Below are 24,802 nucleotides of genomic sequence, written 5' to 3' on the forward strand. Positions count from 1 at the left end.
TGGAGACTGCAAGAAGGAAGGTAGGGTCCCTAATTGGATGACACTGGCACAGGCTAGCTGAGGGGAGGGATACAAGAATACAGGTTCTCCAAACAGACTGAAAGAAGACTCGAATGGCAGGAAGCATCTGATGGCCCTAATAATAACGGATGATGATTTGTTAGATGGAAGATAGTTTTGTGTCCATGATTATTTCCACTTTCTTGACCTTACTGCTGTAGATGGAGGGCTCCAAAGTCTATTCGGCCTTCAGGTCTCTGGCTCGAAGAAGGACCCACATGTGTGAGTTTCTGTTTTTGATGACTTGAATTTGATGTGACAGGTATTCATCTATTTGTCATCTTCTACCAGGCAGGGAGTCTTGAGCCTAAGTCAGCCAGTTTCTCTAACACCATGTTGATCTGAATTACTTGATCTGAGCAGTTACTTGAATTGTTTGAAAAAGGTGTACATTTCCTGGTCACATGTGGGTACTCAGCTTTGATTCTTTTTTCAGTGATGAGGTACTCTGGAATGAAGAGTTAGACTGGACAGTTACTTCAGAGGGTGATCTCAGGTGGTGTTTCTAGAAAACATTGATACTCAGCCCAAACATGCAACTATCGCTGTACTATTCCAGGCTGTAGCACCTTGAACCAAAGTCACTGGGATTTAGAGAGTTTTGCTGCTGTTGGGCCCTCCTCAGTGACCACCAACCCTCAGTTTATGCTTTCTTCCACCTCACTAATAGATGAGTTTGGAACCTCAGTTAACAAGTAGTTCTTTACAACTTGAACCTCAGTTAACAAGTAGTTCTTTACAACTTTCCAGGTACCTGCATTTTCAAGTTTATGGCAAGCTTACACTTTGATGTCAATGTCACAGGATCTATGATCACCATGGAGGCAAACAAGCTTATTCTAGAAGCAACTGTGACCAATAGTAGGCTTCTTTAGCTCTTTGTAAAGACGGATTTTGGAGGCTAAATAAGTTCAGAGATGTACTGTACATTCAAGATCATAAGGCTTATTCCTTTAGTATGGTTAGTGAAGTTGAAAGGATATAGAATATCATGGGATTGTCTCCAAAGTGTACATCAATATACTGCCTTTAGGGGAAATTTCTCATGGGAGTTGCCTTCATTACCACAAAGGTAGTTGTCGATGACTAAGCTCAAAACAGCACTAACCATGCGATGGCTTCGCTGGGTAAAGATAAACATGAGGAAATATTACAAAATCTTGTTGATCAGTTTTCTGGAAAATGTATTGTTGAAATGTTGTTATAAATTGAATTAAATCAGATTGATTTTCGCTACCACCACTTATTCCAAATAAGGTAGATTTAGGCAGAATAAGGTGATGCCATGTTCAGGGTATCATAGTCCAGCTGAGCGGGGGCAGCACCTATGACACTTTCATTGTATGTAAGGCTTTTAAACCAAGTTTTCTACACACCTCACATGTGCAGGGCAGAGCACTGAACTCTGGTTCAGTACTCAATTTCTTATGCTGGTGCTCCACCATAGTTCTCGGAGAGATCCTGGTAGCAGTCTCTAAAGTGAGTGTTGTGAGTATTGCTGTCACTATTGATGACCTAAGTCCATGCCTTGCTCAGTGTTCATTAGCTACCACAGCTCTATCTCATGCGTGTTGCTTCCCATCCAGAATGTGGAGAATGATGGAAACAACATCCCCAAAATGGCCAGCTCCAAAAGATGTTGCACAAATCTGTAATGCTTAATGTATGCTGATGATAGCAGGCTGAGGGTACCGGGACTTCTTTGACCCAGAGCAAGGCTGAAAAAGGCAGGGAATAGAGACAGAAGAAGAAAGAGAAAGATAGGAAAATAGTATCAGAGAGTGAAAGAAGAGATGAAAAATAACCTACAAGAGTGAGATAAAGAGAAAGAAGTGTAGGGTAGTGTGGAAGAAAGAAGCATGAGATGGAATAAAGACTAGTCAGCCCCAGTATTTAGCAATGCCGGTCATCATTTTCTAAGAAAAACAATTGAGACCCTGCACTTACTAATTTATTACAAGTTAGGAACTGCAAATCTCTACAATAAAGCACAACATTTACCGATAAACAATAGGGACATCCATTTGAATTCACAGCGCCGCCCCCACCTATAGGGACAACGTCTCTAGAAGTTTAACTTCATTAAAAATACAAAACATGTACAATGTTTTGGCTTGTCAGTCTACTTCCTTCCATTAACACTAAGATAAGAAAAGGGACTTGCTACTCCCATTGGCACAAGCTCCCTGATAAGAGGGCTATGAGAATAGTAAAGTAATAGAAAAAAAGTTGGTGGTCTCACCTGAATGCTGGGTAAAGTGGGGAACAGTGGGAACAAGTCACCAGAAGAAAAAGCATCAGGCAAAGCCACCTCTCTGGCATCTTTCGCTCAGCCCTTCAGTAGTCGACACTAGGAAAGAAAACCAAGAAAATTACAAATTGTTTAAAGCATTCTGAGGCAACGTACCTACTATGGTGCTCTTTAGCCTTTTATGCTTTTGAGTAAAACAGAAAAAGATTGGTCACTCCTCCTTCCAAAATAAAAAAACTCCAAATATTTAATTTACAATCAATTTGTAAAATGTCAAATATTGACCATCTTGCCAGACTTCAGCCGTGTTGGACATCTCTCCCTCTTGTCTATTAGGACACTAACTTGATCATTCTATATAGAGTTGCCTATGTCCTACTAAGACTTGGACAGCCTACCTTCACAGATGGCAATTACATTGTGCTGACTTTGCAAAATGCTTACATTGTTATTTTTTGAAGAAACTTGACCTTTGAAGTAAATCTAGCTTAACAGTCGTGGGTATCAAAGGCCCCAAGAAGCACGTTTTTCATGGCATTGATATCTTACTCATTCTTTAAACAAACTGTGGTCACAAGCATGCCCTTTATACTCACAGCAGTCTGCCCCTGAATCCAAGTGAACTTATATACAGCAACTACACGTATGATATCTTCTTAATAAGCAAGGTAATCTATGCACAGGCACTCCATTGTTTATGGCCTGAAATCCTATTGCTTCTTCAAATTCCAAAGAGGTTTTGTCCAGAGGGCCTACAATTGAGTGACAAGGTTGTTTGGTCCATGGAATTTTCACAGTAGATTGACTTCACATACCGTTTTGCTTGGGATCGAATGGCTAAGACCATCACCCCTGATAATTATTGCTGTAGTGAACTGGGTTTTTGTTGGAGTGAGCCATGCCTTCCCTCCCCTTTTTGCCTGATATTTGATGGAGCTTTGACTGAAGACCAGGTCCACAGTGCCAGTGTTCTTTCCCCCTAAACTGTAGAATTGTTTCCCCAATTTGCAAATCCTTTAACATCTGCAGTAAATCCCTAGTAAATGGTACCCCTGGTACCTAGGGTCTGAGGTGATAAAAGGGTCCCTAAGGGCAGCAGCATGAACTGTGCCACCCTAAGGAACCCCTCACCAAGCACATGACAAGCTGCCATTGCAGGCTGAATGTCTTGGTACAGACAAAAGTAAAAACATGACATGATACACACCCTGTGTCATCTGGAGGACAAAGCATCTTTCTCTCAATTGTCGAAGTCCACAGGCAAGATGACAAGGTTGGGGTTAAGTCTGCCAAGGGTCTTTAGTTCTAGCCTTTTGCTTTTCTGGATTGTCCTTCTTGTTCAGGCCAGCAGGGATCTGCTTCTCTGGTGCAAAATACTGAATTTAGGGGAGTTTTGGGTATGTAGTGTAATGGCCAATGGGCTACTGACCCTAGGAGGTCACTACGCCTCCTATATCCTGTGGGAAGTGGGTATAACCCTGTCCCAGAATCCCTAAGTATGCCATCCCCAAAATGGCTACCTCTGGAAAATCGTGTCTACCTTTCAGTAGCCCAGTGTATGGGGTGGTACTGGCCTGGGGGTGGCACGCCTACCTGACTAGCTAATTTTTGCATCCCTAGCTTCAGTGAAGCCATCATGTAGCTGGCAAACTCGTATTGACCAGTGTCAGCACATGCATGTAAAGTGGCTTCCCTCTTCACTTATTATGTCTAAGAATCAACAAAGACATAGCAGGGACATATCTGCTCTTGCAGATATGCCCTCACATGTAATATAATGCACCGTGCCTTAGGGCTGTAAGGCCTACTGAAGGGGTCCCTTAGAGTGGCACATGTTAAAGCTGCAGCTCTTAGGGGCCCTCTTTTGTACCTTTGCCCAAGGTACCAGAGGTACCGTTACTAGGGACTTAGAAAAGGTGTTAAAGGCCTGGTCATTGGGGGATCAGGTGACCAGTGGTCTTATTTTTGGGGAAGTAATACCAGCACTTGGAACCTTGTTAACAGCAGCCCAGTGCACTTCAGTCAAAGTTAAATAAAAAACAGACAAAAATTGTGAGGCTTCTGCAACGAGAACCTGATTTCCTACACAGGGTGATAATTATCACCTATTATGTATTTTTGGGGTATAATATGCACCAGGATTGTGGTGCTTACTGACCCAAAATTTTGATATTTCAGTGTATATTGGACAGTTTATCCCTGATAAACATTGGCAGGTTTGGCCTGCCAATAATTAACACAAAATGTATAATTCCACTATGAGTAGTAACACATATCAGAATGTTCAGCTCACTAATAAACAGGGTCTTAGTCTGAAGAAATGGAAGAGAAGGTTTATGGGCCCGTCAGACAGGAGAACATGGACACAGCCCTGTGGCAGCACAGCCAAACGCTAAACACTGATGGTGTTTAGAGGTGGGGCTAGAATAAAGAGGGGGTGTGGGTTGTGCCATTTCCTGTCTCCAGCACAGTGAGGAATGAGAAGAACAGCTAACATGGATTGGCTGGTCAACTCATCTGGTCTGGTTTCAGGCCATCTTCTTGCAACTTCTCTGCAGTGTTTGGGTGCGTTAGTGTGGTTGATATCCTTAAACAAGTAATTGATTATTGATGATGTTCAAGGAGGAGAGACATCCCGTTCACCATGTATGGGAAGAACACCACCCCAGGGAATAATGTGTACAACACCCAAAGGTGAATGGCTCTAGAGAATTGGATAGTATGATGCTGAAAGTGGTGGGTGGGGGGCCACAGAGGCTGATGATGCATGTGGTATCCAGATATAGAGGACACTTTAAAAACTTTAATAACATTAGCACAATCCTGTGTTTTTAACTGTTGAACAGATTCTTAGGCTAGAGAATTCAAAAGAAAGTTAGAGTTATCTTGGAGTTGTTACATAGACTAGGCAAAAGGACTTGAATCTCTACTGCTACCTACTCAAGCATATGATTTATTGTATCTTTTATTGATGGCTGTTGTCCATTTGGCTACGTTTGTGCTATGGAAACATCACAAATAACTCCACTACCCCTAAATCAAAACTGAGGAAAATAGAGCAAGAATATCTTTGATAACCTGAAGTCAATAGAGTTTTACAGTATCACTCCCTTAACTTAACAACAAGAACAGCTTTTGATAATCCAACACAGGGAAGAACAGGACAGAAAGCGGAGGAGACTTGGGCCTCTCTGCGCACACCACGGCATGACCCATCAGGGGGAGGAACAGGATCGAGAGAGGAGGAGAATTAGACCTCTCCCCTGCACCAGATGGGAAATGAAATAGGTTGTCTACTCTTCCAGTTCCAGTGCACTTCATACTCCTGTGCCCTCTATTGAAAAGAAACAAGACATTTCTAATTTTGCAAAAGGAAGGCAGATTGGAATTTGTCAATAGTGCGATGTTTGTGAGGAAACAAAGACTTCCCATTCACTCATATTTCTGTTAGTGGGATCACAAAGTATACGAAGAGCCACAGGGCCTTATTTAGAGTTTGAAGGGTGTGATACCGCATTAAAACGTGGTGGATAGCCAATCCACAATGCCACAAGTATCATGGGCTATAAAGCATTTGCAATACGGTGGGTAGGGTTCTTCCACATTTGTGATGGGCTATCTGCTCATCATGCTGTAAAGAAGGTCATAGTGATATCTAGATAGACTTCCTCACCGCACCCCGACTATATGTATGATCACGAATCATCTCTTCTCCTTCTTCAGTACGTGCATCATGCCATTGCTTGCTAGCTAGCTCTGCACTCTCTCTACATGTTATGTTTTGTTATCAGACATATGTATAGTCCACAGTCACCATTAATTTGGCCTCTTAGCAATCTCTGGACTTGTTCAGTTGTTGCAGGTCGATTTGCATGTGTGGTTTGTAGAATGTTTGAATGGTGTATGTCACAGGGCTGTAAGGCCTACTGAAGGGGTCCCTTAGAGTGGCACATGTTAAAGCTGCAGCTCTTAGGGGCCCTCTTTTGTACCTTTGCCCAAGGTACCAGAGGTACCGTTACTAGGGACTTAGAAAAGGTGTTAAAGGCCTGGTCATTGGGGGATCAGGTGACCAGTGGTCTTATTTTTGGGGAAGTAATACCAGCACTTGGAACCTGGTTAACAGCAGCCCAGTGCACTTCAGTCAAAGTTAAATAAAAAACAGACAAAAATTGTGAGGCTTCTGCAACGAGAACCTGATTTCCTACACAGGGTGATAATTATCACCTATTATGTATTTTTGGGGTATAATATGCACCAGGATTGTGGTGCTTACTGACCCAAAATTTTGATATTTCAGTGTATATTGGACAGTTTATCCCTGATAAACATTGGCAGGTTTGGCCTGCCAATAATTAACACAAAATGTATAATTCCACTATGAGTAGTAACACATATCAGAATGTTCAGCTCACTAATAAACAGGGTCTTAGGCTGAAGAAATGGAAGAGAAGGTTTATGGGCCCGTCAGACAGGAGAACATGGACACAGCCCTGTGGCAGCACAGCCAAACGCTAAACACTGATGGTGTTTAGAGGTGGGGCTAGAATAAAGAGGGGGTGTGGGTTGTGCCATTTCCTGTCTCCAGCACAGTGAGGAATGAGAAGAACAGCTAACATGGATTGGCTGGTCAACTCATCTGGTCTGGTTTCAGGCCATCTTCTTGCAACTTCTCTGCAGTGTTTGGGTGCCTTAGTGTGGTTGATATCCTTAAACAAGTAATTGATTATTGATGATGTTCAAGGAGGAGAGACATCCCGTTCACCATGTATGGGAAGAACACCACCCCAGGGAATAATGTGTACAACACCCAAAGGTGAATGGCTCTAGAGAATTGGATAGTATGATGCTGAAAGTGGTGGGTGGGGGGCCACAGAGGCTGACGATGCATGTGGTATCCAGATATAGAGGACACTTTAAAAACTTTAATAACATTAGCACAATCCTGTGTTTTTAACTGTTGAACAGAATCTTAGGCTAGAGAATTCAAAAGAAAGTTAGAGTTATCTTGGAGTTGTTACATAGACTAGGCAAAAGGACTTGAATCTCTACTGCTACCTACTCAAGCATATGATTTATTGTATCTTTTATTGATGGCTGTTGTCCATTTGGCTACGTTTGTGCTATGGAAACATCACAAATAACTCCACTACCCCTAAATCAAAACTGAGGAAAATAGAGCAAGAATATCTTTGATAACCTGAAGTCAATAGAGTTTTACAGTATCACTCCCTTAACTTAACAACAAGAACAGCTTTTGATAATCCAACACAGGGAAGAACAGGACAGAAAGCGGAGGAGACTTGGGCCTCTCTGCGCACACCACGGCATGACCCATCAGGGGGAGGAACAGGATCGAGAGAGGAGGAGAATTAGACCTCTCCCCTGCACCAGATGGGAAATGAAATAGGTTGTCTACTCTTCCAGTTCCAGTGCACTTCATACTCCTGTGCCCTCTATTGAAAAGAAACAAGACATTTCTAATTTTGCAAAAGGAAGGCAGATTGGAATTTGTCAATAGTGCGATGTTTGTGAGGAAACAAAGACTTCCCATTCACTCATATTTCTGTTAGTGGGATCACAAAGTATACGAAGAGCCACAGGGCCTTATTTAGAGTTTGAAGGATGTGATACCGCATTAAAACGTGGTGGATAGCCAATCCACAATGCCACAAGTATCATGGGCTATAAAGCATTTGCAATACGGTGGGTAGGGTTCTTCCACATTTGTGATGGGCTATCTGCCCATCATGCTGTAAAGAAGGTCATAGTGATATCTAGATAGACTTCCTCACCGCACTCCGACTATATGTATGATCACGAATCATCTCTTCTCCTTCTTCAGTACGTGCATCATGCCATTGCTTGCTAGCTAGCTCTGCACTCTCTCTACATGTTATGTTTTGTTATCAGACATATGTATAGTCCACAGTCACCATTAATTTGGCCTCTTAGCAATCTCTGGACTTGTTCAGTTGTTGCAGGTCGATTTGCATGTGTGGTTTGTAGAATGTTTGAATGGTGTATGTCACAGCCGAGACGAGTCAGTGAGGTCCTAAGTGGTGCCTCAAACTTGTCTCTGTGAGCTTGATGCTACCAGCAGGTGTCAGGAGTCGAGAAGTGTGTGAGTTGGACTAATTTGCACTTGAGTTACTGGCTAGCTCTGGTCCCTCTTCGTTGGCATGGAAGCGTGGTGATATTGCCCTTAGATACAATGTCCCCTTGTGAGAAGAGTTGATAGGGTGTGTGAGGATCCGAGCGGTGTTGCAACCTTATTTTATTGCTGCAACCATGACACTACTGGCAGCCTACCGGGGTGGTGGTCAGTGTGGATGGGTTGAACACCTGCTTTTATAATACCCTTCTGGTACTAAAAGGATGCCAATGCCAAAGATCGGTGACATGATTTGAGTTGCCTACACGCAGGGAAATGAGCAGAACCAGGTTTTTATTGCTTGCTACAGTATAATATAGTAAGTACGTTTTTTGATTTCATCCTGAGGTCAGTGCTTTAAAGGGGCGGGTAATGATAGGAACTAAGTATATGCACTTCTTTAATTTGAAAATGAGACTACCTGCATCTCTTAGAAGGGTTTCAATACTTTCGGTGGGAGAGTACCGACACTTCTGAATAGCACACATGTACTCTGAGACAGTCAGCTTTCCTTTGCAACCATTGCCAGAAGAGTGCACACCCACATACTTATATGCATACTAAGAGGTCGCATTGGATATCCAAACCTGACGGTTGTAAAGTAAAACTTATTTTTATTTTATCATTAACATATTGCATGTCAGGTGAATTTCTTGACACAAGGAGCTCCTAACTTTCAACGCGTCTTCCTCATACATGTAGATTTCATATACTTGTCATTCTCCTTGGACTTTTCATGGAAAACATTCAAAGCTGTGACACCCTGAGGCTGCTTGTTAGTGGGTGAGTCACTCAAGGTGTGTAAAGGTAATTGATATCACAGTGTGCCCTACATTGCTGTCACCATTAAATTACATCTTCGTTTCGATTGCCATTGAATTGGCTGATGGACTTTAAAAGGCCTCCAGCCCCAGCAGAAAGCAAGAGGCGTGCAGGTGAGTCACAGACACAATGGAGAAAGGCAGGATAAGCGGTGTAAAAAACACCACTGCAGGCACCATTACTGCAATGGCACACACACACATGTTGTGTTATTGGTTCTTTATATAGAACGCATACCGCCCAAAGACCATTGGAAAGAGATGCTAATCAGGACACCGATGCACTGCAGCTTAATTGTTCGTTTATTTGGGTTGGTTGATGGGCCAGCACTGGGACATAAATGGAATTCATCAACAGTATACTATCTTCTTTTACTTTATAATTGCTTTTTGATCAGTGCTCTGTTGTTAGCAGTAAGTGGTGTCACAGTGGTGCACAAAATTGCGGGAAAAGCCTTATTAGCAAACAGAGGCCAACGGCTCGGAGGGAGCGGTATGACTGCAGCATGGTACTCTATGAGCTGGAAATTGACTTTCCTGTAACATTTCTCACAACCCACTGCCCTGTCCTGTCCTGCACGAGATGAGCGTTCTGCCCAGTACTATGGAACACTGTTTGAAGTTTCTTTCAAACAAAACGTGTCAGTATATTTTGAAGCTGCAGTTCTATCTTGGCAAGAATAAGAGCTGCTCCCAAGACATGAAGAAGTATTTATATGTCATCTAATTCTCCATATAACCTCTATCAACGCAGCCTTCATTGTGAAGCCATGATGGAATGGATGACCAGTGAGATTGATGTTCAGTCCTCTTCTGATGTTCCACAGGTCAAGAAAGTGTCCTGAAGAGAGTGCCCGAGGTTGTCACATGTATGCTTGCCACTAGCTAGTGGGTGAAGGTGAATCTTGGTCCCACTCTAACCTCTGATCAATAGGGTAAATGTTCCCAGGCCCTAACCAACCTAGTTTTGCAAACAGATCTAAAATGCAATGTGGCAGGACAAAGCCAAGATTGGGATGATCAGGAACCACACTTGTTCTCTGAGACTGTGAGTGGGAGGTGCACTATATTGATCCTAGTGTCCTCTCACTTCTAACACTAAACTCTAGTTCGAAACAGGCACCCATCAAACCCTAAGGCAGAAGACTGGTAGGATGAAAGCACATGCTGCCAGGTCTGTGGGCAGGTCCCTGTGCAGACCCTACCCAGGCTGGGATGTGCTAATTCACCTAATGGCCTTCAGTAACCAGACAGGGAATCAACAAGAATTGTCTTGGCATTATATTCTCTCCCTTACTTCACCATAGAATTGGCTTTGTAATAACTATTAATAAAAGTGGTTTAATTATTTTCTGTTTGTTCCCTTTCTCGGATTATCAGTGTTGGTGTTTTAATATTTAGTCCAGTTTTCTACTTAGAACAGATAAATCTGCCACAGTGAAATTAGCTCTGGGGATTTATCAGTGTAGGTACATTGTAACATACATTTTCTACTTGTTCCACTTTTAAATACAATGTAACCTGCTGATGTTACTGATATTTAAAAGAAAGATTTTCCCTGGTAAAAAAGGTTAGTTTCAAAGATCGTAGTTGCAAGGTCTACACTGCAACAGTGATGCTTCAAAGGGTTGTCCTGAAGTCATGTTTGCCCTGCCACTATAGCGGATGGCACAATAGGTGCTACAGTCCACTAGTGACATTTAACATCCAGTCCATGGGTGCACTTTTTGCACCACATAATGGGGACTTGTAGACAACTTAAATGTGACAATTAGGAATGAACCAATTCTCCATTGCATGAAATCTAATTGTGGCTTCTCGGGCGGCTCTGTGCAGCACCCCCTCCTGCAGACCAGTGATGCAGGGATCAGATTAGGGGGGTGAAAACCTCCCCCGGCACCGTGGGAAGAACCTGTTGTGACAGTATTCTACCCCCACCCCGCCCCTGGGAATTGTGTTGGCCCTGAGGTGAGCGTAGGGCGCTGGGCAGCCTGTGGAGTGGAAGAGGACCTGATATCCCATGGCTGCAGGATCACCCTCTGAGCTTGCCCTGCTACTGGGGTGCACCAGCCTTCTTTGGCCCTGAGGACATGCACCCCAATGTTTTCTGTTGCCTCTCCCCTTGGGCATGGGAAAAGCCAGACTGGGGGAGACAGACCCTTGCAGTGCGACACAGCCAAGGGGATTGCATGTGTGTCCGTCTGCACATGTGCCATGGCCACAGGCATGTCCCTTTGCAGCCCTTACCGTGGTTTGGATGTGCTCGACCCTACTGATTGGGTCCAGTGCGACACAGCCAAGGGGATTGCATGTGTGCAATGTGGAAGCATGCAACATGAACTGACCATCGGGAGCAGTAGAGACAATCTGCTGTGAGTGGGGATAGGCCCAGGAACCCACCCTGCCTCCTGTGGATGACTAGTCTCTGCAACTCCTGAGAACCCCTACCCTGAGTGCCCCACACATCAAGTTACCTGCATCTCTCGGAGTTAGTAGGATGCCAGATTGAGGTCTCCTGCATTGCAATAGTTGTGTGGTGGCCGCAGGACTGAATCTGATTCCTCGTGCTGCTAGGAACGCTGATGGGTCTTTACCACATGGAGCCTTCATTTAGTGTACTGTTACACTGACGACTGCCGAAGCACAGCAGCACCTGGGGACCCACGGCCTCTATATACTGTGACTTCCAAGGGAACAACATGAGGAACTCATGCACAGAAAATACAGATACATTTACGCCCCCCCCCCATACACCACCACCAAATCTGATGGCAGCAGTGGTATATCCACATTGAGATCCAGCCCTCCAGATACCTTGGAGATCCTACATGCTAAACAAACATTCCCGATGCTGCTGGATCCTAATAGGCTATTTTAACGAGGAGTTTGTGCTGCTGTTGCGTAATTGTTTTGATGCAGCTCAGTGCTGGCTCCATTATTTACAGCGTGACACATTTGGCCAAATGCGTCACTTTTTCTGGCCCTGAATCAGAAAAAACATGTGCTAGATGAAGTTGTTTTTAATGTATGCAGAGTGGGCGTTCTGTCTGAAAACGTCATTTACAACTGACGCAGTGATATTTACAAGATTTTCCTCATTTGATGCTTCTTCTAGATGTGTCATGCATATCCTGCTATGCGTCAGAACACCTACGCCATCATAACCCAGGCATGAGGACTGACGCAGTGGCTTTAAAACAAGAATCAGGCCATTTTAAGTCATGTCATACCCTGGAATATGTCTGTTTTGTACCTCCACACTGGTTGTAGTAGGCCTACACATGTGCCAGTCATGTTACAGTACCCCTCGACTAACCTGGGACCATGGCACCAATGATCCCATCATCCATGGCAGCAAGGCACTGTGACGTTGTGTACTTTTTGCGAGGGACAGGCCAGGATTGTCACTTCTCTATGGAGGAAGGGGTCCCGATGTCCAAGACTTCATACTTCAAAGGACAACAGGTAAGTACTCATATAAGATAGGTAATACATGTATTTCCACTTCACATTCTAACAAATACTTGTATTCACTTACATTACACTGTCACTCACTATGTCACACATACTCAGGTCTCTGCAGACACATATGTAGACTGTGCCCATACGTGACACATAGCCATACTGCATACATTAGTTCATACATCCAAGACCAATGTAAGATTTTAGATGGTGATATACCACCATTTTACAGTCAGTCTTTACTGACGCATTGCCTCAACTTTTGACATATTGCTGAAGTTGCGTCGGTTCTGATGCTGACTTCAGCAATGCGTCAGTTTTTGAGTGGATGCTTTGCAGCATTCTTCCTTCGGATGCATCAGTATTTCTGATGCATCCTGGAAACCTACACCATGGAGCAACGTATTGTAAATATGACGCATCTATGGTGTTTTAAAGTTTTTTGATACTGTGTAACTTTTTTTGATAATCGCTGCTGCAATGCAGTGATGAGTCTGTTCTTGTAAATGAGGCCCTAAGATCAGTGAGGTAGGGATGACGTAGCCCTCCTACTACTAGACATGCACAACGTTGTTGGCCGAGTGACAGGTGTGGAGGGGTGTACCTATGATTTTGAGGACTCCGTCAATTCCCTCAAATAAAGATAGCCCACCTGATGACGACATCCTGCATTCTGGAGGATCATATAGAAGATGCCAAAAACCAAGGCAGGTGGAACGAATTGATATTTGTGGGCTTTCCTGAGGATGTTGAGGGGGCATCTCTGAAGAAATTTTTGGAACAATAGATTTTGTTCTGGATCCCTGAAGGTCAAATTTATCCTGCTTTATCTTCGATGTGGCACACAGATCACTTGGGTTGAAACCACCTCCGAGTGCATCTCCCTGTCCAATAATTACCAAATTCCTAAGCTTCAGGGACAGAGAGAACATCCATCATTCTTTCAGGATGAAAGATGTGCACGATTCCGATCCTCCAAGATTATATCTTCCTGGACTACACTCGGTTAGTTCAACAGCAACATACATCGGTGAGGTTGTAAAGTAAAAACTGATGATATTTAGTATCAAATATATGCTCATATTTCTAGCCTGGCTTAGGGTCATTTACCCCTCCAAATCCTTTTTCTTTGATACTCCATATGGGACATGGGAATTGATGGCAAAGCAGCGGCTCCTGAATGGCAATGCCCCCCACCTTAGTGCCTGCCATCTCAAGAGGGACAAAGTATAGGTGGGGCTCATCCCAGAGGCTGCAACAAACAAAGTGAATCTCAGAAAAAGAGATCCAGTACTGATGGTTCCTCAGCCTCCTCTGCCACAGGCACAGATAGCCCTGAGGATAAGTACCCTTGATTCAGTAAAAGCTGAATGGCTAGAGCTCCCCAGGGGCATTACAATGGTGGGAGGGGACTTCAACAATGGTGATACCCGTGCAAAGAGATCGCTCAAAAAGGGCCAGAACTGGCCATTCTCTGGCTTCATGATTGGTGAATGGGCATCCACCCTCAGGCTGTGTGATGTCTGGCAGGTCTGGATTCTGGACACATTGGTCTATACTCGCACATCAGCTACACATAAGACAAGGTCCTGTATTGACCTATTCTTCATGCGGCCACTGACATACTTCATACCATGGGCTCATGCATCCTCCATAGGTTATTACTCCCTGGTGTCAATCTAGATTGGGAGGACTCAGCCCTCTGAACACCCTATCTGGTGCCTTAATGCATGGTAGCTGACGAATAATGAGATTACAGATTTCCTCTCATGAGAACTGAGAACTGCCCTGTATGAGGGCTCCGTAGATCATCTGGGACACTGTGGGTGGCTGGTAAAGCAGAAATGCAAGGAAATGCCCGATCATACCCTAAGGCAAGGGTTAGACAAATCTAGTACCAGGTGGAAGAGATTGATGCCCACATGGCTCATGTGGAAGAATGGCCAGAAAAGGAAGAAATTTAATCCCACCATGTTGAAATTGACCGAGCATCACTGAGGCAACTATGCCTTGATGAGGCATGGTCTTCTGGATTGCAGAGCAGAGTCTATGGGTGGGTAGTTAAATTCAGCAAACTCCTCTAATGGTTAGCCACAAACAGCTCAGTGGAGAAAATTACCCTGTACATATTGGATGTGGAATGAGGGAGCGTTGTGATGGGCTGGGCAATTGTATCCATGTTCATGGAGTATTATCTCTCCTTGTATGCAAAACAGGAGTTTTCCATTTCATTGATAGTAGATTTACAGCTGTCTAACATACCAGCATTGGATAGGGCTGATCTAGAACAACCGATTATTCTTGAAGAGATAAATGAGGCTTTTTCCAGTATGGACTTAGACAAAACACCGGGTTCCCAGTTGAATACTAGCAGAAACTCTGCAAGTCACCCTATAATGAAGCCATAGTAAAGGGCTACTTCCCAGAAGGGCTTCAAATGGAAACCATAGTGGTTCTGCACAAAACTGGATGACCTCCTGAGCACTGTGTGTCCTACTGCTAATTTTTCTCATCAACAATGAACCCAATCATTGACAAGGTCGAGTCCAGACTCTTCAAGGTCATTCACAAGCTGATTCATTTAGATCAAAGTGACTTTATGCCTCAATGTTGTAAGCAACACTGCATCCGCAGGATACATGTGGCTGTGGCATATCAACATCAGCTCAAGGACCCAACACCTTCCTACTCATAGATTTTGAAAAAACCTTTGATTCCCTTGATTGGGATTTCCTGGGGATGCCCTGAGAGGCTTAAGGTTCGGACCTTGCTTTGTGTCATATGTGCCGGCACTGTACGCTGGCTTGACACCACAGGTTAATGGGGTCTTGTCACAGACTTTTCTGATACAGCCTTGCACCATACAGGGGTACGGAGACCCTCCTTTTCACCCTGGCAATGGAGCTACTGGCGACATGGGTGTGGTACAATGCACAAGTACAGGGATTCCAGTGTGGGGGACGGCATAGAAGATCCAATAGCTCCATATGCAGACAATGTCTTGCTCTTTGTTTCCAACCCTGGGCTCCCAGGACTGAGACTACTCCACATGTTAGAACTATATGGACTGGCCTCGGGCCTTCTTGTCAACAGGTCCAATCCCTCCTGCTCTCCTTGAATGGGGTTCCTATAGAGACAGCATGGCAGATCCAAGTGCTGATCCGCAGAATAAGCTTCTGTCTGAGCATTTATATATCCCTACTCCCAACACTCCCTAGGTTCCTTAATCTGACACCACTGGTCCGTAGGATGCAGGGAGATCTAGAGTGGTCCATGGATCATGGATAGGCTAATTGGAGGATAGTGAATTGAGGGAGGCCCTTGTGGCACTGAGAGAGTTGATGATACAATCTAGGTTCCGCCTGGTTTAGTTGAATTTATTGCACACCACGTATCTTACACCACTATATCTTTGGAGGGTGAGCTGACAAAAGTCGTCCACATGCACACCACGTGGAGTGGAGGCATCCAACTTCTTCCATGTGGTCTGGGCCTGCTCGTCAATTGGGAGATACTGAACCTCTATTTTTCAGGCATTGTCCCAAGTGCTGATTCGGCCTATTGACTTATCTCCCCGCATTGCTCTCCTTGGCTTGATGAAAGATCTAGTAGTCAGCAGGCGTGACCGCACGTTAATGGGGCTGGTGTCTTTGGTTCCCAAAAAGGACATAGCATAACTGTGGAACCCAGCAAACACACCCGTGGTTGTGTTGTGGCGTGGCACAAAGCTATGGACTAGTATGCGAAACTGGAGGGACTAGTCTATGCTGCATGAGGGTGCCCTCACAAATACAAAAAGATTTGGGGGAAATGTTGGGATTACTTAGGGTTACAAAGCACTGTATGTTACCTGCATATGTGATAATCAGTCTGCAATTGTCACGGCTCATTTGCACTGGATGGTTCATGGTCTGTTTTGCTTTGTTTATAACACCAATAAAAACTAGTATATTAAAAACTCACTCTTCAGAGTATCACTATAGCATAGATATAAAATTGAGAGCTTGCTTAAAAGTGGGCTAGGCATGAAAACAGATTTTGAATTGTTTATTGAATTTTCAGAAACGTACTGAACCTTTCTAAAAAACTTTAAGGCAAGATAACATGAACGTGGAAGGTTTTGTGGTTTGACAAACGTAGCAAAAAATATTTTGAGTTAATATCGCCCTCATTCCAGATTTCAAAGCTGAGTGAATGGATTATAATACATAATGTTATGTTTGAGTGAAGCGGTGACAGGATTTAAAAAGAAAAAAGAAGATTTTGATAAAAAAATGTATTTCATCAGTTTTACAGAAATTGACTTCTGGGCACTGAGCGAATGTAATTGAAATAATTCAGACCTTAAATAGGGCTTGAACGGCTCACTGCCCTAGAAGGCGCAAGTGCATTCCTGACAACATGGTATGGAGGCCAGCCTCTTAGCTCAATGCACATGGCTGATTTCTACACATTACAGAAAACAAAGAGATGGAAATAGTTCTAGAAAAATTATCTTGTAACTGAAATTAAAAATATAAGATTCTTTCTGGGCTTCATTAATGTACGTGCTTTGGAAAGCATATATCTATCTTGCTTACTTATTTGAAAAGCAGCAACTTACCCAAGTACATTTGGTACAGAAACCATTTTCTGATTGGAGATGCTGAAATAATGATTTTACTTTTTAATATTAATGTTACGTTTCGAGAAGAAAGAGCCAAGACTACATTACCAAATGAAACAAAGGATGCAGGCTGTAAACAGCGGTTCTTAACCTTTTGACTTCTGTGGACCGCCACTGAATAAGAGTAGAAAGCTGGGGAGCAAGAAGAACAGTCTACTATTCTAATCTCAAAACAATACACAGAAATGCATAAACAACTACACAGCAAACATTCACAAATGTTTTTTTTAATTTAATTCATAAACAGAAAACATGCATAAATTTTAATTTTAATGAGGTTTGGACCTTTTCAAAATATAGTTTTATTTCTGAAAGATAAACCAATATGCTAAATTCTAGCATATTTCTTTGTCTCATTTGCTCCTAATGATTGCTGTCTATTTGTTGGCACATACCAGTGTTGCTTCAATTGAGGGCAACAGTCGTCTATGCTAGATTATGTTTGCAGAACATGCGCTGCTCCCCCGTAACAAGATAAGGATAACAACTTAATTTTTAGCTCCCAATTTCAATTTCCTTCACGTTATAGAGTGCTTTAAAACTTTACATTTTACTTTTTTTATTTGTGTGTACTTTATAAATCTGTTCATTTTGCTGACTCCCTGAGAAGGCTTCAGTGACGCCCAGGGGACTGTGGCCCACAAGTTAAGAACTTCTGCTCTAGAATTCACCTCCTAGCCACTCATACTGATTGAGATGGTAGGCTACTGGTTATTAGGTTTTGCCTGCACAACGTGTGCATTGTGCTTGTGAAATCTATTGTTTTTAAGATAAATCTTAAAAGGGACTTACATCCCGCTCCCTTGCTTTCCATTGATTCTTATGTTTTCCACTAACTTTTCCTCTGTTTCCATCGTCTGTTTCACTATTTCCTGCATTTACCAATGCTTTTTTCCTAGTGTGTTTGTTGTTATCGGTTTCCCAAGGCTATATTACTGTGTTCATCCGCTTTGGTTTCTTTGCATGCACTGGCAGTGAAAGAGTAAATACTGGGACTAGGAAATGATTTTTATCAAGCACTAAACAACTTTTCTGCAGTTTCAAATGCTCTGTTCCTGAAATACTTACACTGTTGAGTCATCTAACTTCAAAGAACCCTGTTCGCAACTGTACTCAGCAGTACCCCCAGGTTACCACGCACTCACTGAGGCAGAAACAGGCACCCACTCTAGTGCTCCCTTTTGTTGCGGAGGCAGGCGCTTGCCATTATTTTCTTCTGGGCTGTGTTCTGCGTGGCAGCTCGTTGCTGCAATGTGTAATCGTGGGACGTATGGCCCTTTGGCTCTCCCACCCCTTAGGCATGTTGTGACGAACACTGTCCCTCTTGCATTGCAAGATCTCCAGGTGTATGCATTCCTCCTCTCCTCTCATGGCTCTGCTGTTCGGGCTCAACCGCCCCAATTTTGGTCTTGCCACGTCTTCTTCTCTTTCGACCCAACAATCTCATCAGCTTGCTGGCTCTGAACAGGGCGTTACTATAGAAGGCTTCGCTGGGTCCAACCTGGGCTCGAGGCAGATAAGCCAGGTAGAGGTCAAGCTCACAAACGGACACATCGATGTGTCGGGGCTGAGCACAGAGTGCTAGGCTACGGCACTGGGGTCTGAGTAACAGCCACTTGCCATCTGTGCTTTCTAGGGGAATGCCCTTGAACAGAATGACCATTGCCAGGTCCATGACCTTGGCGCTGGCAGTCTATGCGACGCATCTTTCCACATTAGTTGGGGTTAGAAAGAAGGCAGCATGGTGGCTGATGACCAGTTATGATCAGCACCAGGTCCTGGTGGCTCTGCAGGATCAGGTCCCGGCTTAGCTTGGCCAACAGCCACGAAGCGCAGGTCTGCTTCCTCAACATGCGTGGCTTGTACTGTTTCAGGTAGCACATTTTACGGGCGTACAGGTTCAGCCAGGTATAGGCCAGCGCATGTACGTACGGCTGCAGGACCTTGAGTCACGGATGGTACTCATCCATAGCTTACAGTACTGAAAGATCTGAGGTTTCTGCAGTATTTTATTTTCTAGGTGTGCACATGTACCTCCCTTTTTTTACAGTTGCATTGTTGCAAATGTCCAGCATGCTTAACGCACTAGAATTGAGAGGCAATAGCTTCTCAACTGGCCCTGCCTCAACACTCAAAGTCAAATCGCAGGGTAGATCTTCATGTTGTACCTTTTATTAAGTAATTTATACACAGACTCCTTATAATTGTAGTGCATATTAACGACTGCAAGCTTATTCTTAATCATATAGGCCAAACCATTGCATTTACCAATGCTTGTTAAGCTTCCTGTAGCCTACTGTTTAGTCAAGACGTTTTTTCAGGATTTTGATGTTGATGCTGGTCTACGATTGGATCAGATAATAGTGACTTTCAAGCCTGTGCTGTGAACGCCTTTAAGTTGCACAAAAGACAGGCTTTTATTCAAAACAGTGTTCTTTCATGACATACTACAATTATGATTTTATCCCTGATTCTGAAAGTTTCCCATCACTACCTTTAAGACAAAGGGCTGGAAAATGTTTCGGCTTTTAAAACCTTCTCTTTGAAGGCTTTTTTCTGGACCTTTTAATAATGCAAAGACCAATCTGACAATCTTGCAGTTACTAGTATGTTACCAACTAAACCAGCATTTGGAACAAATAGGCTGGTCACAATCGTAAAAGCTCACTCATTTAGAGATACAATTTATTTTTAGTGACATTATCTTTGTTTGAAATCATAGGATCATTCCCACATTCCCTCTGATCCAGATCCGATTTCATGTCATGTGATTTCCTCTCTGTTGACACAATAGTGTTGAGTTGTCATTTTTGATTGAGTCATTAGTATGCTAATTAGATATTTTGACACTTGACAGTCTTACCTTTTTATGTGCATAGAATGCTGGCAAGTGTGACATTATATAGTGAGTGAGTAAATGTGACTGAGAAAAATGTTATGGTAGACAAGAGCACTTATAGGGGTTGCATGTCAGAATATTTGTAACATCATTACCGACCTGTGAAAATATTGTGGCCAAATATCAAATACCACGATATTATGAAGGTAAGTATCTAAAGGTAAGTTTACGTATATTTACTCCACATCTCCATATCTATCTATCTATCTATCTATCTATCTATCTATCTATCTATCTATCTATCTATCTATCTATATATCAATCATCAGGGCACATATCTATACTATATCTATACTTACCTTTATTTACATATTATTATGTAACTCAATGTTTTAGCCACAATATTTTAGCAGTTTGATATTGTGGGTGAAAACATTTATAGCAGCAGGTCCTGTTCTATAAAAGAGAAAAAATGCAACTTTGAAAGTATGTGGTACACGGTGAGCACGCATTAGTTAGATGAGTCACAATGGAACATTCTTCCCAAAAAGATATGTGAAATGAATGTTGCTGTAATTTATTGGTGTATTGAGTGGTATACTTTGATCTGCCCAGTGATGAATTGACACAATTTGAAGAAAGAATTCTCATTGCCTAATATGTTTTTAAAAAAAAGTTTTTTTAGGTGCTCCCTGCTAGTGCTGCTGGATGCCGGGGTTGCCAAGTACCACGGCTACCTAGTCTCGATTTCAACACATACTTCTTTCATCCACTACACACTTTTGCTGATACTTTTTCATCCATGCTTTCTTCATTTGTCTAGTTTTCCTATCTTTCTCTCCCTCGCTTTCTTCCTTCCTTTTACTCTCTTTTGTTCTGTGTCAAATGATGATGAAAAATATGCCCTGGTCCCTAAAAAGGAGGCCTGGTATGAATCACCTACAAGCACTGGCACAAATTAATCCCTGGGAATCGAATCAAGTTATCTTGTGATGACTCATTGGAAAGCAGATCAGGAAAGTAAGGGCTTCTAAAAATACAAGGGTAATAAGGAGAGTTGAGCCGTGCTAGATTAATCACCTGTGCCAATATCTTTATCAGTATTCATGGGATCCATGCATGTCTGGGCCTCCTCACTCCCCCTACGGATACCAGGTATTATCGCCTTCTCATCTGTGAAGTTTCCCTGGAATGTGACCTGTACTTGAGGATGTTATGTCCTGAAGACACAGTAGATGGATCGGGGTAGATAGCAGCAGTGCTTCAACCAAGGGTTCTATAGGATACGGCTATGTGCAAGAATCCACACCTCTTAAACTGAACATTGCAAAGGGAACAACAATTGATAGTCTTTCGGTTTGATTTTATTATTAAAAGAATATAACTTGATTCGATATGGCACTTCTGAGGTTTCTCGTGTCTGGAATTGGATGGTACGCAAATCACCGTTCAATGAAGACTGAGAGATGGCTTTTGCCTGGCCATGATGTGCAGCTATGACTAGAAATGTAGTAGCGTGTAGTAGCGAGAGTTGTCAGTGAGGCGAGCTTGTCGACTAAATGAGTGACATTCAGCTCTCATATCGAGTGGCGTTTCAATTTCCATTTTTCAGGTGCAGTAATGATCACATATTAGGAGTTTTTGGCTAATAACTTGCACATTCTGGAGTTTACCATTTAAAAATCTGCATATCACAGCAATTACCTGGCACTCTTCCCCTAAATTCCAGTAGGCTTGACCTGCCGACATTTGACTGTGGACGTTTATTTTTATCGCACTATTACCATGACTCTTTCAACCTGAGGAAGTGTCAATGAAATTGATAAACATTTAAAAATATGCACATACTATACTTTTTTAAGTCGATAGAGTCTTGCAAACTTTATTTTGAGATGAATAAATCATGTCAGTTTTTCAATTCGCCAGTGGCTTTTCTTTAACACGGTCTAAGAAGTCAGTTTCAGCGACTGACGAAAATACTTGAACTAATTCTGAGGAACAAGTTAGGTTCACTCACTAGTCTGCAGGAGACCTACCGCTACCAGCGAGATGGAAAATATGGCCATTTGGGAATCTCTTAATCCCCATCTATGCCAACCTGGCCGTGGTGACATTTTCAGACCAGCACTTGACAAGTGCCTCCATGTCATCTGATAAAAAAAGAACTATGTAATTAAATGTAAAGCATGGTGAAGGAGGGGCCGTATTCAAGGCCGGGCTCGTTTGTGGAGCGCGTGAGCAATTAGGAGTGTAAATGACTCACAGGTGCGCCAACATGTTCGTTAACAGCAGGGTCTGCATGCACAGCACAGCGTGCACCACGGAGGTGCCGCCGCAGCTTTAAGCAGCAGAGCCCTTCAGCCAGTGAGGACAAAGGGCAAGGGTGAGAGTGGACGAGTCTTCTCTCCTCTCTGATGACAGCAACAATTACAGACAATTGCAGGTATGCTTGACGTAATTATGGGTCTTCCGGGAACTACTCCGAGTGCCAAAGGTCACTAATGCACCACTGCCTGTCATCACAAGAGAGGAGGATACAGACAGCGGGCTGAGAGTGGAAAGGTTAAATGCGCAAGTGGGGAGTAATCATGGAGAAACCTCGAAGTAAAGCAATTATATGGAAAATATTGGTGATGGCATCACAGGCATATGGGTTGGACATGAGTGTGACAGACAAACAGAAGTATACTCGACCGAAAGTACAAAATAAGGCATGTGCTAGGAAACAGCGGCAGCTCCTCCGCCATGGTGGAGGAGCGCCCCCCACCTCCGCCTGTGAGCAGCAGTTGCTGCAAACCTTTCACTATAAAACAATAAACTTTATTATCGTTTCATTGCTCAAGGGGTGGGGCCATGGGGATTGACAGGGACAAAGAGGGAGTGTACTCCCCCTCACTGCGCATGTATGTCTGGCAGGCCGTCTCGGGCTCACACATGTGCACTGTACAATCCCAAACCTGGCACTGTGTTGCTGTGCTGGAGATACTAGGTTCAGGCTCCCAGTTTACCTGGGAGCGCCCAGCCAGGGCGCTCCAGCCAATCCTAACTCTGCTTTCATGCAGAATTAGGATTGGCCACAGGGCAGGCTGGGAGCCTGTGCCTCCAGTGACCAGGAAAGTGGAGTGGTGAGGCGGTGAGGCGGCGAGGCAGGTACGTTTTTTTTTTTTTAATTAAATGTTTATTTTGTCCACCCTGCAATGCACCGCCCTGCCCCTTCACTGCACAGTGAGCCACGACTGCTAGGAAATTATTATCAAACGGATAAAGCTAGGTACACTGAAACAGAGAAAAGGCGTTTAATAACACAAACACGCAGAGGAACAATCTAAGTAATAGACAAACCAAAATAATTTTTTAAAATGAGATCCAGAAAAATCACAAGAGAAAGTGGAAAGGTCAGACACAGCAGAGATCATGAGACAAATGCATAGAGAGAAAGAGCGAGAGACATACACACGCACAAAAACTATAAAGGTACAATCACACAGAGACAAACTCAAAGAAACAGAGGCAGATTGAGACCAGACAAATGGATCAGATTGATGGTAATGAATAAGAGAGGACCTTCAAAAGCAGTTTAATGGGCGTTCAGAGGGGCAGGCACCTGAACCTTCCATGACCAAAGTTGTTCCCTCCTTAATGTGTTCTGTGTTGCTGCCTCTGTTGGGATTCGGTGAAGTCACAAATGCAGAGGAGATGTGGTATCTCTAAGAGTGACTGTTGCGGATAGGTGCGTATCCTGGATAAGGCCATCATGACAAATGTGAGTTTCCCAGGCAGACCTGCCAAACTTTGTATAACTTACACCGTGTGATTATACAGGGCGACCAGGGCGGGACTTTGGAGAGGCAACTGGGCCATCAAGAGTGGCCTTCGGACTCCCAATCTGTGAAGCTTAACCTCCCTCATAGCAGGTATGCAACGATTTGGAGTCATCTCTCATATCCTGGGAGTGTTTTAATTAGAGCCCAGATGTACAGAACGTTCACACCAGAGCTGGACCCTATTCTGTGCAAGGGTTTCCAGCCTCATTGTTTTTTGACTGGGTGACCATGCCATTAAAATTAGGCTGCCACCAATGTATATCTTTAATTATTAGGTGCGTGTTGGAAATGTTCACTTTTTGGAAGAGCAGCCCGTATTTTTTTAATGTTCTTTTTGCTCAGTCCTATTTTTGCTGGCTATGGAACCCTGTGCACCCTGTGCACCTAACGCAGTAACGTCCCCACTTGAATATATTATGCTTGGCACAGGCATAATGTGGGGCAAGTGGTTGCACCACTTTGTAAATCTGGTGAGGCGATTTTGGCCTTGTTGGACCACATTAGCGTAAAAAAGAAAATGGTACTGCAGCGCAAGGAGGCGCTAGACCCTCTTAAATATGGGCCAAAGTGTGTTACTGATTTCCTGCAAACCTAAATATGGCTCCAGCTTTTAATTCCAATCATACATGTCACGATTCTCAGGTTGAGACAAAGCATAGGAAACTATAGCACGAATAAGATGATCTGTTAAGTGAATTAAATTAACCTTCTGAGCACTGTGCAAATTA

The 24,802-nt window shown here is 43.4% G+C and overlaps 1 protein-coding gene and 1 pseudogene across 1 annotated transcript in view; both read right to left on the minus strand.

Moving 5' to 3' along the window:
* GHRH (growth hormone releasing hormone) overlaps nucleotides 1-24,802 on the minus strand; it is a 128,824-nt gene that overhangs the window by 53,068 nt on the left and 50,954 nt on the right. The window contains exon 2 of the mRNA XM_069201978.1: nucleotides 2,303-2,410. Coding sequence (XP_069058079.1) covers nucleotides 2,303-2,382 — 80 coding nt within the window. The 5' untranslated portion in view covers nucleotides 2,383-2,410. The remainder of the gene's footprint in view (nucleotides 1-2,302; nucleotides 2,411-24,802) is intronic.
* On the minus strand, nucleotides 18,706-19,381 carry LOC138246873 (nuclear factor 1 A-type pseudogene; annotated as a pseudogene).

The sequence above is a fragment of the Pleurodeles waltl genome, chromosome 7 (genome assembly GCF_031143425.1).
Source record: "Pleurodeles waltl isolate 20211129_DDA chromosome 7, aPleWal1.hap1.20221129, whole genome shotgun sequence".
Taxonomy (NCBI): domain Eukaryota; kingdom Metazoa; phylum Chordata; class Amphibia; order Caudata; family Salamandridae; genus Pleurodeles; species Pleurodeles waltl.